This window comes from Crotalus tigris, unplaced genomic scaffold, assembly GCF_016545835.1.
Source record: "Crotalus tigris isolate CLP2741 ecotype Arizona unplaced genomic scaffold, ASM1654583v1 scf7180000017721.692284, whole genome shotgun sequence".
NCBI classification, from domain to species: domain Eukaryota; kingdom Metazoa; phylum Chordata; class Lepidosauria; order Squamata; family Viperidae; genus Crotalus; species Crotalus tigris.
In genome coordinates, this window is record NW_024096590.1 from 309,355 (window position 1) to 325,468 (window position 16,114).

General features: G+C 35.6%; 1 protein-coding gene across 1 annotated transcript in view; it reads right to left on the reverse strand.

Moving 5' to 3' along the window:
- LOC120306146 (SAP domain containing ribonucleoprotein) overlaps window positions 1-15,962 on the reverse strand; it is a 69,982-nt gene extending 54,020 nt beyond the window's left edge. Inside the window, exons 1-4 of the mRNA XM_039338837.1 lie at window positions 15,875-15,962; window positions 14,872-14,971; window positions 7,271-7,317; window positions 4,292-4,359 (exon numbers count right to left, since the gene is read on the reverse strand). Coding sequence (XP_039194771.1) covers window positions 4,292-4,359; window positions 7,271-7,317; window positions 14,872-14,971; window positions 15,875-15,910 — 251 coding nt within the window. The 5' untranslated portion in view covers window positions 15,911-15,962. The remainder of the gene's footprint in view (window positions 1-4,291; window positions 4,360-7,270; window positions 7,318-14,871; window positions 14,972-15,874) is intronic.
- Window positions 15,963-16,114: the final 152 nt, after the last annotated feature.

The window sequence follows — 16,114 nt, forward strand, 5'->3', positions numbered from 1 at the left end:
CCATATCTGGAGAATATCATGTGGAGAAAGCTTACCACGGGCATTAAAATATATGAGCTTCTGAAACCTAATTAAGCATAACCAGCTGTCACCAAAGATATTTTGTTGGTAACCTTCCCTTCCCTACAACTATGTATTTATCCTAATTTTTCTCTGATAATAAAATGAGAGAAATATTACACTAATTTTAGAGCTGGCACAATTCCCAGTCCTTGGTTTGGTACATTGAGAAATAAGGAAAATATATGGATCCATAAATTAACATAGATATCTGAAAATAGTCCGTTTTTTACTCTACAATTATAAAAGCAGCACTGTTGTATTATTATCATGCCCATTAAACAACATCCCTTTCAAGATGTAGCAGAAAAATCTAGCAACGAGATGGTACTCTCAGAGGAAAGACAATCTTAAATGAACTCTCTTCCAGTCAGAAAAGCTGCCCTGCCATGAATCTAGAGAATGAACCCTCAAATAATTTTTAGTTCTACAGCTACAGTAACAGCTGAGGATCTTTTAATTGGGCTTCTCCAGAGAATGAAGAGCTGCCCATAATATAGATTGGGCTACCTTTAGCTTGTTGCTGAGACAACATCCTCATTGTTGTGGCAAGGGAGAATTTCAGACAATAAATTTCACTTGGTGCTATCCACGGTGCTGGATTTATCTGTCTTTTATAAAGAGAGCTTTTTATCAAATAGAGTAAGGACTCCATTTGATGTTCTTATTTGCCTGAATTCTATCTACTTAAAAACATCACTTATTTAGGCTTAACAATTCTACATGGACTACTTTTTCTGTGTGGTTATATTCCTGTGAAGCATTACTAGCTTTCCCTATAAATCTGTGTGGTTATATTCCTGTGAAGCATTACTAGCTTTCCCTATAAATCTTGAGTAACTACATAACATTCAAAGAGACTTCTGTCTGTAAACAATTTACTCTGCAAAACCCCAGAACTCTTCAAACTCTGTCTTGGAATAATTGTTCCCTAAACATTACTCCAATCGTGTTATACTTTACAAATTAGAATATTACCACAAAATAATGTTTAATTAGTAAATGTTAGCAATCTCAGAAGAATTATTAAAATACTTCAGGTGGTAACATCAACCTATTAAGGAAATTTGGCACATTACATTAATGAAAAAGTTTATACAGTTGTAAAGGCAGAATATATTCAATTGAGGCAGAATATATTCAATTGCCATTTTGATGGTTAAAGAAAAATTCATAGTATGATAAAGATTTAATAAAATGGGTAAAATATATATAGAAATATACCTTGAAGGCAACCTTATGCTAATTCAAAAAGGTTATTAGACTTTATGCTAAAATATTTTTCTTACTTTCCATGTCTAACAAAGAAACAGATGAGAGAATGATATGGACCTAAAAATAATATACTCCATAAGGCAGTATGGAGCAACTTAGCAGAAAAAGAAATTTGAAGATAGCTATATTATTTTGACCAAAGCAAGCTTTGACTTAACACATGAATTCCAGATTTCCCTTAACAAAGTGTATGAGCAAAGGATCAAATATGAGGCTTGACTGCAACTCTTCATTTAATCATACGGTGATAACTTTTGTATTTTAGTTAATTTACTTCTGCTATCTATACCACACTGAAAGGAATAAAACTATTTTCAGCTCTGAGGAAAACAATGTCATTTAACTCAAAAGCATGAGAAAAAAACAGTACATTGCTGAAGAAGGAAGACAGTTGACAAAAAAGAACTCAATCTGCCTGAACCACTGCAATTTAAATTCACTCTTTCTCTCCTACAAGCCAATGTAAACTGGACTATTATTTGAACTTCTAAATATTAAAATATTTGGATGCCTTCTGTATGAAGATAAATGAGATTTCACTTAGCATATAATTGCTCATACACAAAGCAAAACAAGGAAAAGGATCACTTATACTAAGGAGTCAATCCTAGCCAGAGAGCTAATGCCTATGTTACATCCCCTGAGAATTTTATCCTTTTATGACCCTATATTAACAAATGAGTTATAGCTCGGGAAATAGCTATGGTTGACTTTTAGCTCGGCCTATCTCCATATCAAATATATACTTCTTTAACAATGTTTAATGGAAGGCAGTTAGCTGTTTGAACCAAAATATAATGGAGTAGATGTGCTTGGAAGTTTATGCTCTAAAAACAAGGTTGCGATTTGGAAGAAAAAACAAAAGTGGAAGACACAAAGTTCGGAAGTTCCCAGGCTAAATGAAATGGCATCCTCCTCCTCCAAACAGCTCCCATAAAACAGTGGGTCATAGCCTGACTCATTAAGGTCTCCCATTTAGAGAAATGGATGGCTTTTGTTCAAGATTCCTGGACAGTTTTTCTATTTTATGCCCTGAAAGGTAGTAATGGTTTAATGACTTTTTCACAGGAAGCAATTCAAAACAGGAACCAGGGATTTGTTATCCCTGCAAGCACTGTTTGCAACCATATAGAGAAATGGCACCCCCTGCTGCCAAGAAGCTGATATTGTACTAAATATTCAGCTATGATTTAATCAAACATATTTCATTTTGGAACAATTTATTCCTTTTGAACAAACAATGGTCTAATCACATTCACCAAGAAATAACAGATTTGATGTTGTCACAGAAAACGAATATGCCAGTTTAACTGCTGCATTTACTGCACTGCACTATAAATTACAACTAAGAACGAATCCATGTAAGATTGCATTCATCTGATCGCACATGATCTTTAAAGAGCCACTGGCATAACAATCTAAACTACCAAATATATATTAATCTAAACTACCAAATATATATTTGTAAAGGAATAAGATTTTTGCCTGTCTAAGCCCTGTTTTGCTAATTCTGTAAACTGCCAAGAGTCATGGAAGTGAGAGCGGTAACTATATAAATTTAACGAACAATTTGAAAGGATTGTTTACTATTGCTTTTAAGAAAAATACAACGTACAGCATAGTAGATTCTTTCAATAAATATCATGAAGCTATTCCACTTTCACACCAATTTTAGGTAAACTTCAATCCTCATTTTAATGTTGTAATGTATTTATTTACATTTATTTATTTATTTACAAATATTTATATGCCGCCCAATCCCAAAGGACTCAGGGCGGCGTACAAGGTTAATGTATCACTTTTGTTGCAAATATATTTGTGTTTTAATTAGTATTCTTAATGCATTTTAAGTTTTTTCCCCCCTAATGTATCTGAAAGTCTTTTAGTTTGAAAAGTAGTACAAAATCACTCCATAAACAACTGGATTAAAATTTGACTTCTCAAGTACCACAAACCATTCTACAGGATTATTTCCAAATGCCAAAATCTAAGCTTGGAAAGCAAGCCTATTGTTTATTTACCTTAAACACAATTTTCAGTATGCGACATATATGATAATTTCACGACGAGCTACAAGTTCACCCTCCTTGACCTCTTTTAGCGCAATCTGAATGCTGCTTGTTTGACTGGGCCACAGGAGTACACTGTGTTTTACTTCAAATGTTCAGCTGACGAATGGCACGGAGGCCAAATGGGCAATTTGCTTCTCTCTCTCTTTTTTAGCCTTTAAAGCATGTCGTTGACACAGGTGGCCCTATTTGTTTTTACAACTTGCCTGTTCCTTGATGTGTAATGAGAATGGGCACTGCAAGTTAAACTGTGTATCTTTGCTTTGTCTTTGTTAATACAGGAGTAACTTCTAATATCTTTCTTTTGCCTAGGAAAGCTTGGTAGAGCTAAATTTGAAATTCTCCACCTAATGTATATATAGGGGAAATCAATGTATATGCAGAAAAATAAGAAAGCAATGTCAATTCGAGGGAGGAGAAAGTACTATAACAGCTTTGGTTATATAGGTTCTATAAATCACCTTTATCTAGAACACAATTTCAAATGTTTTGGAAAAGAATGTTGATTTTTTTAACAAAATCAAAGGTAAAATACATGCAGTATTACAAATTTAGAGATCAGGTAAATCTGTCTTAAGTACAAAAGAGTCACGAGGACTGGATGTTAAATTACAGAATTCTGGACTATACTTATTTTAAATACATTTCATTAAATTTGGCTTTTTATTCAGGTCAATTATATTTAGTTTCTTTGTACTCATACTCGAGATTTTCAAAATGTCACAGTATTTCAAATGTAATCCATTACTAATCCTTCTTAATCCAGATTCATAACCCACTTGCTTATGAGACAGAGTCAGAATTGCAATAAACAAATAGCAAATAAATTCTGAAAATGTACATAAATGAGTAATACTTGACCAATATATATTCTGAAGTAAAATTACATTTCAGGAGAGGTCTCTGTAGTCATATCCTCTTTGATGGGATTGTCTACGGGCTTCTGTTCTTCTTCCTGCAATGCAAATATTCAAAGTTAGAGAGTAAATCTACAAAGCAGAACAAATATAGGCTGCACAAACAGTTCCAGCCCAATCTTACATATATGTACCTTACTAAAGTAGACATTAATGAGTAAATTATGAATTAAAAGTAAACATTCACAGAATTTCATCTCTGAACAGATCCAGCCCCACAACCACAACTCTTGGTCAACAGACAAGTCTGCAAGTTTGAGGTAGGAAATATTTAACAGATATATGGGGGGGGGGGCACCATGGCCAGTATTTAATCTGTAGGCTATTGGATAGCCTATGAGAGTGGAGTGCAGACAGGGCCCTAAAAATGTTATCCTTATAAAAATTTATTCCTAACCAGAGTGACATTCAGCTGCACCAATGTTCTTCTCAAAGACTTTTAGGAAAATAAATACATTTGTATTCTCCATTTCTGTAAATATAATTCCTGCTATTAAGACTCAGAATAGCTCCCAAGCTGAAGTAAAATACATAGTTTCCTTCTAGGAAAACAGAAGAGAGAACAAACAATTAAAAGCTAGGGATAATTTAAAGAAATATATAACGAATGCATGTACATTTAGGCTATAGAATCACAATAGTATTGATATTTTTTTTCTCCAGTGAATTGAAGAGCTAAAATTGGTGTTTTTCACATATAAAGCAAGAATAACTGTTGTCAAGAAAAAGTGCAATAGCCCTAGCAATAGCCCTTAAACTTATATACCGCTTCATAGTGCTTTACAGCACTGTCTGGGCGGTTTACAATATCAGCATATTTTCCCCAACAATCTGGATCCTCATTTTACTGACCTCGGAAGGATGGAAGGCTTGAGCTAGTCAGGATCAAACTCCTGGCAATGAGCAGAGTTGGCCTGAAAAACTGCATTCTAACCCCTGTGCCGCCAGCTCTAATCTAGCATAAAGGTCAGAATTTATCTGATTATTTTATAAATTTTAGGATGAGCATATAAGATTATTGCTTCAATATAGTAACCCAACCTTGGGATGAGCATACAAAATTACAGTTCAATATAGTATTAATTTTTCCACATGTCCCAATATTACTATTTTTATGTGAATTTACAAAGTTTGACTTCTATAACTTTTGGATATTTTTGGAAATAATTATGCTTATATCTTTAGCAGCTCTCTTGATAATCATAGGCATTCAAGAATTTAATGCAGACAATGTGCCAGCTTTTGAGACACACACACACACACACACACACACACACACACACACACACATCATTACAACATTTGGTTTCTGTGCCAGCCATAGAAAAAAAGTAGTAGAGGATGGATGGATTGATCCAATTCTGTTCAATTAGTACTTGTGTAAAATGTTTTCTCCCCTTTATTCTTTGCTAAGAGCTTTTTGATTTATGCTGACTTTGAGAAGGAGGCCCTGCAAACATTTTATACTTTTATGGACTAACTTTAAGCTGATTTTTTTCTAAATGTCTGGATACATGTAACAAAAAGTAAATTTCCATAATCTGCACAGGCAAAATAAGTAATCTAAGAATCTTATTTGGATACTTTAGGAAGGCGCGTATGAAAATATGGGCCATACAGCAATATCTCAAAAACATGTGGGAACAGGACAGGGGGAGTAATGAATCATGTGAGAAATCACATTCAAAATTCATAATGAACTATGTTATTCCATGACAGAAAGATTATGCATCTTGAAAGAATGTAACTACTTAAAATAAATCATACTTCTGCATTAGTTTATTATTTTAGAGCACAACAACTATAACACTTATAAAGAACAAAAAATGTAATGCCATTTTAGCTGATTGTTATTCCTCATTAATACTTTAGAGCCTTTTCTAATAGTTCTATTACAAAGATTTTACATAAAATTAAAACTTATTTAAGCAATTAATATGGAAATTATAAGTTAATAGCTATACTTAATCAATTATCAAAACCGGTCAGAAGCAGCTTAAACTGTGTTTCAAATATATTTGGAAAAAAAAAAACCATAAACATTTTCCCCATTATAGTCAGTTACTGAAGTTACATAAACTATTCAGTTTCTAGCATAAATGAATCTTCTACTGTACTGAAAAATATCCTGTTAACCAGATGAGCTAAACATGACAACGTGAACAGTACTGTTCTGAATACTGTATTATAGAATGTTTTCTTATTATAATCCACATAGCCTAGAAAAGGCTAAACTATATGAATTATAATAATGCTTTGTTGTTTTGTTATGATTCCTTACACATTTGTAAAAAATAACATTCATAAAAATAATTACATCATTTAAAATATTATTATTTAGCACATGGCATATCATACATGGACTAGCAATATATATGAACATTTCACCTAGATTAGTAAACACAATGTTTATAAATGTTAAAATGATCTATGTTCGAATACCAATGTTGAGGCCATCTAATCACTGAAGCACAGCATCTTTTACATTTAAAAAATCAGATACTGGACCAGTATATGCCCTTAGCTTACAGCCAGTCACAATTTTGACGTGGCACCCTGCAGTCACACTGAGTGGAGGATACTATACTGTTGGGGCCAGACTACTCTGAGGACTTTGCTGACTCTCAAAATACATGGCAATGAAAATGAAAACAAAAAATTGACCCTTTTTTGCTATGAACCTCTAAATACTTGTTATAAAAATATTTCTAACATTTGCAGGCTAGATTTACTTCACTCAAGGATAATATAAAGACCACTTAATCATGCTTTTCAGGCATGGAAGAAATGGAAGGTAAAATTTTGTTAATGAAACAAAATTAAAAATTCTTGCTGAACAGGAATTCTGCTAACACAAATTATATAGCATTTACAGAATATTCCTACACAAATATATCCACCATTACATGATTAAAGAACTAATGCTACAATAGTATGACATAGACTTACTTCTGTTTCTTCTCCCAAAACATCTTCTTCATTTGCCTCTTCCTCAGCTAAATAATTCAGGGGAAATTGAAGTTATTAATTAAAATAGTTTTGATTATAAATCAAAGACACATTGAAACTTAGATCAGTGGTCCCAACCTTTCTGGCACCAGGAATTGGTTTTTGTGGAACACAATTTTTCCATGGATTGGGGGGGGGGGGAATGGTTTCATGAGCAACCTAAATCCTGCACATGCGCAGATGAACCATCACTCACTTACCCGCCACTTACGCAGTCCGGTTCCTAACAGACCATAGACCAATACTGGTCCACAGCCTGTGGCCTGGCCTAGAAGTTTAAATTATTCTGTCTTTATTTAAAAATATTTTTCTGTTTTAATGTATTTGTCTTTTTAGAGTTATCCAAAACATCTCAAAGTAGAAATAGTACATTGAACTGTAATACTAATTTATACACTGTGTACATAGGAAGACCTGTACAGTTTAGGGCTTCTACCATTAAATAAAAATCTTTTGGCCAATACTCTCTTTTCAGTTCCCATCTAACATTTCAACAATTGCACTGATAGCTGATTTACTGTGTATAACATTTTTTATTTCTACATTTTATATTTATTATACAATGGATGGCTTTGACATTTTTAAAAATGAAAGTTTAAAAGGAAAGTAGTTATAAATAAATAATAAAAGCTGGAAGTCATCTTTTTAATGTCAATTCACCATTATCACCCTACAGTTTTCCCCTCAAGTACAAGGTCTGCTTTTTTAATGTCAATTATCTGTGCATAGATGATTTTCCTATCTGATTGGCCCTGGAAGCTAAATAGCGCTTGGGTGGAAAACCACAGTACCAAAGGGAATATTGAGGCTGCAGGCCACACTGGGAAGTCAAAAAACATTCCAAAACAATGCAGCAACAAAGGATAGTGTTGCCAAAAACCAACATAATTGTATCCATGTAGTCTTCTTGAATTCCAGGGCATATTTTCTTTATGTCTGCAAGGTATTCTATTATTTAGCTTGCTTGCTCACTCTCATGTCGGGAAGTACCGAGGTGCTTCTGGATTGAAAGGACTAGCCAGCATCATCACCGTTGCCCAGGGGATGCCTGGCTGGGGCTCCTTTCATATCCCCACTGAAGTGGTACCCATCTAGCTACTCATGGTTGCCTGCTTTCAAACTGCTGAGCCTGCAGGAGCTCACCCTACCACGAAAGCAAACGGGTCTCAAACACGAACCTGCCAATTGTCAGCCCTATGTCCTAACCACGTGAACCACCATACTCCTGTATTATTTAGTTAAAAACAAATCTATTTGATTACAGTTTTCAGTTTTAGTTTGAAAAAAGCCAAAACCAGTTTGATGCTTAAGATATTTTATGGCTTGTACTAAGATGTGAGAAAGGGAACTAGGCCAAACTATATTAAGTTATACTTTGGTGTGGTATATGAATCTAGATATATTAGATTAAATAGTCGCATTAAACATGACCCAAACCTATTTTGCAACTGATCTGTAACAGGAGAAACACATTTGGCATATTGTTTAAAATATACAAGTAAATGTATAGAAGTTTTTTTTAGCTGGCATGTTCTTCATTCAGTTGTTTTTTTTACTAATGCTCACTTTTAGAATACAAATGATTCAATTATACTGTATGCAAATTATAAGAAGAAAAATCATTATTCCTAAATCTCAGGTGCCAGCATTGGAGACCAAAAAGGAGGACTATTTTTTTTCTTTGGCAGCACTTTAATAGGGACAAATCAGTGCCAGAGTTAGCCAGAATTTGTTGCCAAATGGTAAAAACAAAACTCAGCCCTCCATGGAAGAACAATCCAATGTTAGATATCCCCTTTGAGGTTAGAGATCTCTTTACAACCACAAAAGAAATAATAAATTCTATAAATCCAGTGGGATAGGATAGCAGCCTGTATCTACGTAGATTGGAATTATATTTATGTCCCTCCAAGATTAATCTCAGCATTCGGATTTGTTCAGTTGAAGAATTAATTTGCTATATTTTTTCAAAAACTTTAATTTTATGTTGTTGCAATATAATGAGGCAAAATGTATTCTGCAACAGCTATTATAATGAGTAGATCCTCCATGTTTATTTTAACTATTCTGAGATTGTGTATATTTAAAAATTTTAGGTGGTGACAAAGAAATATGATTTGCATTTTCCTTTACTTATGTCTTTTACTCTATTTTCTAACTTATGGCCTTATTACTGAGCTGTGTTTTACAGTTTACATTTTGATATGGTCTAATGGCTAATCAATAAAATATTATTGTTGTGTAAATCTGTAATAACAAAGATATAGGTAGCCCTCATTTAGTGACCACAATTGCGACTGGCAACTCAGTTGTTAAGTGAAATAGTCACTAAGTGAAACTACGACTGTACTTATGATCTTACTTCAGCTTTCCTTTGCTTTACAAACCTGAAAAGGTCAAGGCTGTCACTAAATGAGAATCTGTGCTTTGTTGAATGGAAAAATGTATTATGATTTTGAATTGCATTAACACTACTTAAAATAAATACTGCTTCCAAAATAAAGAACATAATTGTAATTTAATGTAGATTTTTTTAATTTGTGTTTTTTTAAAGTATATTAATTTTTCCTCCATAAAGGCCTATGTATTTAAATTTTCAGGATTTTTCCCATTTTACGAATTGTTGTCATTTCATTTTTATTGAATAATTTTCCAGATTATGGAGTAACCATTTCTGCTTTTTTATCCTTTTGGAAAATTCATTTTTTGATTGCTCCCTACAGTTTTTGGTATTGCTTTTTGTGTCGTATTTAGTAATTCTGCATTTTGCTGACTTTCCCAATCTGGCCTCCTCCCAGTGTGATGGGACTACACTAAAGGTTCCAGAAGTCGTAGATCCATGTCACTCATGGTGCTTGGGTAATCTGAACAGCTGCAGGCCCAATGCATCAGAAAGATGGTATTTTGGTTTAGTATATCAATATGTATGCATGTATATATGTATATGCATATGTTAGCCAATAACCTTTCTTAGTCACTTTCCTGATTTCTGTTTTAATTGCTACTATCCTTTATTTCTTTGTCTTTCTTCTATAATATAATATTATTTTATGTTTAGTTTGTTTATTAAGAGTGAAATCATAAAAATACTATAAGGGTTAAAGAATTGATTGGATCACTGTCTTATAGCCCCATCTACTGAAAAGAAGAATTGGAGAATGAACTATCTCCAAGCATGCCACAAATGTCTTTTGTCCTGGAAAATCTAAACTCCTCCAGTTTCTCTGACATGTTCTTAAACTAAGCTTTTTATTTCACATTACCCTTGGGTCTGGTGAAGGTTTCCTTCCCATAATTTCAAAAGAACGAAATGAGCTGAAAATAACAGGCATTTTATTGTTTTATTTATTCTTAGTCTCTCTTGTTAGAGTACTGTTGTGCTCCTCTACATACAATAAAACCTTGATTTAATGCATTAATTGGGGGTAAGAGTATCTGAATCCATGTCTTATTAACTCCACAAGGATGTAATTTGTGTCCATTTACATGGTGTATACAAAGATTTCATTATGACATAACTGTGGATATTGTAAAATTATATTTAATTGCCTAATCCAAGCTACTTTAGATGCAATGGATATATTATATGGGGGGGAGTTTGGGCAGAAAGTTTGCCTCTTGTTCCCCAAGTTTGTGAATCAAAGGTTTTTCTGTATAATTACAGCTGTACTTGGTTTCTAATTCCAGTACAAATATATATAGCCCTTGACTTATGACTGTAATGGTCATTAAGCAAACAAAGTGATTGTAAAATGAATGCCATGATCACAAAGTGAATTCTGCAGTCATAAAGCAAACCCATTATTTGCTATAAGTCATTTTTGCCAAAAACCAAAAATAAATGCCAATTTTGGGGTGAAAACCCTGTAAATTGCAGTCATATGCACACAGGATGCTATAAATGTCTCTAAATGTGGGCCAGTTGCCAAGCATTCAATATGTGCTATGATTGCTGGAATGGCAGTCATTGGAACTTCACACCAGGGTATAAATTTGTGTGTGTGAGGTGTCCATCCAACTTTGAACAATTGCTAACCTATCAATTGTTAAGTGTACAGGTAAGCACTACAGATAGTCCTTGTTTGATTACCACAATTGGGACTAGCTATCCATTATAAGTGCCATAGTCATTGTGCAAGTCACCAGTAGTTAAGTGAGACATAACATGATTGCGACTTGCAATTTTACTGCCAGCTTCTCTATTTACAGCTTCTCAGAAACCAGTTGTGAAGTGTGCAAATTGCAATCACATGGCCTTAAAATGCTATACTGTACTCATAAGCACCCACTGGTTGCAAAGCACCCAAATCTCATCCCAAAGATGCTTTTTCACGAGGCAACTGGACAAGACACCATCCAGTCAGAGCTGAAGAAGCTTCTTGGATGAGAAGCAAAACATCTTCAAAGAAAAACAAGAAAGTCTAGTTGCCTCATGAAAAAGCATCTTTGGGATAACTATGATCTGGATGACTGAGAATCTCCATAGACACCCAAATCTCAATTATGGTACTGCAGGACACTATGACGGTCATAAATGTGAAGACCAGTCATAAAGTTAGTTTTTTAGTGCTGCTGTAACTTTGAACAATTGATTGCTAAACAGGGCAGTTGTTAAGCAAGTAACAACACATATTTTATTCATCATTATTACACTGATCCACTCCTCTTGGTGTTTTAATTTACATTCTCCATCATAGGTTTCAGGCCCTCACACATCACATTTTTCACATTTTATATTTGATGTTTGTACATAGTGGCAATTTATCGCAAATTCTTCTTTTAACCCATTAATTTTTTAATCTGCGTGCAGTTTCACTTAAATGACACATTCAGAGTCAGCTCACCATATCTTTTGAATTAAGCCATCCTTTCATGCAGCAATCATATTGCTTCTTTTTTCAGGAAAATGTATTATTAAATATGCTTGACAATTTTGTTTGATCAATTTTCTTAGTCCAGTTGTTAAACTATCTGCAATTTCCTAGTTCCCTCTACCCACTACCCATAATTAAGAATTCAAACATGATATAAATTTTCCATGAGCAGATACCTGAATCTGGGGGGGGGTTGTTTTTGTTTTTTGCCAATGACCCTAGAATATACTTATTATCTCGGTCAGTTCTTTTCTGAAAAATTCAGCTCATCTGCCCTACATACATACACACCAACCCCCCCCCTCCACACACACATATCTTCCCTGGATAAATGTCCATTTATTTTTCTTCACTTCACCTTTAATTTTCAGTTGCTTAAATGTCATATTGCCTCTCAATAATATAATTACTTTTTCCCCCACTTAGAAACCACAGGAAAAATATTTGCAATTTTACCTAGATACATTAGTACTTGTACTGTACTATTAGTTTTCTTCTGATATAAGTGTGCTTTTGAAGCCTTAATAAAGTTAATGTTTATGAATGTGTTTTTATGATGTTAGATACTGCTTCTTGTGGTGCAGAAATCTAAAAGATAAATAAAAAACTGAAAATCAAATGGGTTACAAATTATGTCAAAGGGCTCTGCAAATTCTTTATTGCATCCCATTTTTTCTTGTACTTTTTTTGCTCAAATTTGTTTCCTGTTCTCTTCAATTCAATAAGAATTTCATTTTCTGACTAAAGCTTCTTTCCTCTTTTTATTAATTTTTTATGCTGCCCATCTCCCCAATAAGATGACTATGGATGGCTCTTTTCATAAAGAAAAAGAAATTAGTCCTCATAGAAAACAATGATTTTGTTTACAAAGCAAGGTTTCTGTCTGTCTCTATATTCAAAATTACTATTTACAATATGTTAGATATGACTACAAGCAGTAATGATTATTAACAGAATAGTAAAGAGCAGGGGTGTCAAACTCAATTTCACTGAGGGCCGCATCAGCATTGAGGTTGCCCTGGGAGGGCTGGGTGGGTGTGGCCAGAGTGGGTTCATCCTACTGGGTGGGCGTAGATGGAGTGGGTGTGGCTACTGGGTAGGCATGGTCAGTTCTATATCATTCGCGTCAAGGGTGCCTATGGGGGCCTGGGCAGGAGTGGGACAGATCTGAGGGTCTATGGCAGAAGAGGGTGGGGCTGGGGCAAGTGCCAAGGCATGGTCCACCGGAGCAAGTGCCAAGATGGCCACCACGAAATTGTACATTGGCTCCTGGCTGGCCTGGGCCAGAGTCAAGGCAGTGGGAGCTGTTCCCTCACTGTTTCCAGAATGGCTTCGCAGGCCACATGAAACCACTTCAAGGGCCACATCCGGCCCCCGGGCCTTGTGTTTGACATGTCTGGTATAGTGCTATTAGCTCTATTAGGATTCAAGTTCATTGTTACTCACAGCTCACCCAGTGGTTTTAGGTCATTTATTCACTCTCTGCTCAACCTATCTCATAGGGCTGTTATTGTGGGGAAAAATTAAAGAGTGGTCTTTATGCAAGTTACTTTGAATTCTTGCAAAAAAGGCAGCATGTCAACCATATAAATAAAGAAAATAAAGCAAATTGGTATAGAGGAACAAATCCTTTGTGAGAAACATGAAGACCAGTATCAATTGAGCTTACAGTATCATCAACTGCTGTCTGGCAGCAAGTGACCAGGAATTGCCAGTTTATAAAATGTCATCACAGCTAAAGACATCTGGTCTGTAGAGCACAATTTATGGAACTGTTCCTTTATTGATAAGATTCTTATCCCACCTTTATAATTGCATAAGTTCACTGCCTTCATTATTCAAGGCAGTGAACAAACATAACACTCCTTCCTCCTATTTTTCCCACAATAACCCTGTGAGATGAGTTGGGCTGAGAGAGAGAGTGACTGGCCCAAAGTCACCCAGCTGGCTTTTATGTTTAAGATGGAATTAGAATTCAGAGTTTCTTGGTTGCTAGGCCAACACCAACAAACTGGCTTTTTATTATTGTTAAGAGTCTATGGAAATTGCTGATGTACATATTTGTACTTTGACTGGATTCCCATTACTGGATATTTCTTACTATGCATTAGCCTCCACTTTATCTGCGCTTACTTAGCTCCTAGTGAAAAGCAGTCACTGTGCAATTCATTAAAATTAAAACAATACTTGAGCAGCTAGGAAACCTACATGGTGGTGTAGTCAATGACATTAGTAAAAATATCAGGTAGAACACAGAACCCTGAAAACATCAAGAGAACTGTCAAAGGCACCAGACTGGAGATCCCAAGATTAAGCTATAAAGAAAAAAATTCTTCCTACCGAAGAATAAGCATTTATCACAGATTCTAGTCATACTAGCAAGCAATCCCCAATTAGCTTAATTCTTAAGAATGCAGCCGTCACCATCATCTTCCTCTCTTCATGCCACTATTCACGAAACTAAGATATTACTTCTATTCTGGAGTTAGGAAAAAAGAATTAAGAGTGGGTGTAGGCCTGTGACACCTCCACTAGAAGTAAATACATTAACATTTCTTGCTGTAACAACCATCTTTTCTACAGAATACCTGATTACTTATGCTACAAATTAACATACTGTACACTTCAACCAAGGAAGATCTTAACAAAGAACAGCAAGGAACTTACCATGCTGCTCTAAATATGCCTGGAGTCTGTTGATGAGATCTTGCTTGTTTCCTTTTGCCTCCAATCCTCGGGCTAAACATTCCTGTTTCAACTCTGCAAGCTGTTAAAGTAGAAAAGATGCAATCTTAATCAAATACATGATTTCCTACAGACATATAAAAAATAAAATTAATATCTAAAAATCAGGCCAAAGCCTCCTTTTAACAAGTGAAAGAGATGACCTTCAGCGAAATAGGCAAGGTTCTGTTACTATAGCCTATTTCAATAAAGTATAGCTTTAATTTTCCTGTGGAGCTGTTTTCCTGATCTGGTCTGCCTGTAGAGTGGCACTCCTGCAGGCAGATTTAAGGATGACTCTCAATTTTTTACATCAACCTGACCTTGAAAGAAAAGCATCAGTTGGGAGTCTGAAACCAAGAAAACCGAAGAATTTCTTCAAAAATACATTCACATGGGTCAAGGAAGAAACTCAAGTTGGATCCATCGTTTTAAGGTATTAGAGCACAGTAATGAAACAATGATTTTCTTATAAGTTCACGCTAACAGCTGCCCGACAAGTAGGTAACCCTGAATTTCCACACTCTTATCACAAAAAGCTTTACTTGTTCAACTGTCGAGTCAAGCTCTTGGAGCATAAGCCGCAAAAAAAGGATGACAAAAAAACAACACGGAGCACTTTCAGGCGGTTTGTAGTTCCTGAAAACAAAGGTGAGAAAAGAAGGGGCGCCGTTCTCTGAAAAGGGGAGAGAAGAACAACGGTGGAAAGAGAAGGGTCATCGGGCAAGATCAGGTCCGGGGCGGGAGGCGACTCCAGACGCGCGGCGTGAGGAAAATCACAGCATCTCTTTCCCGCGCTCTCGGAAAGGTGACAAAGAAGTCCGTCCACGAACCCACCCACAAACGGAAGGCAGCTCCCTCCTACAGTCGAGAGAGAGGAGAAGGCCGAGCGCTGCTTCTCCGGGACAAACGAAAGGCGCGCTTCCACCCAGACCGGCCTCAATACCTTTAACTTGTGCAGCTCGACTGTCTCTGCTGCCATCTTAGCTTCGCCTCCCTCAACAATCCACGCCCAGGATGCAAACCCCTCCCCCCCAGACAACCCTCTCCGAGTTTTGCCCAATCCTAGCCGCGCTCTTACTCGGAACCCTGCACCTTCCAAACATCGCCCCTCACCATTGGTTCCGAGGCGAGGAACCGGAAGGAGGATAAAGAGTGGCAAAAGGAAACCGCCAATAGGAAGAAA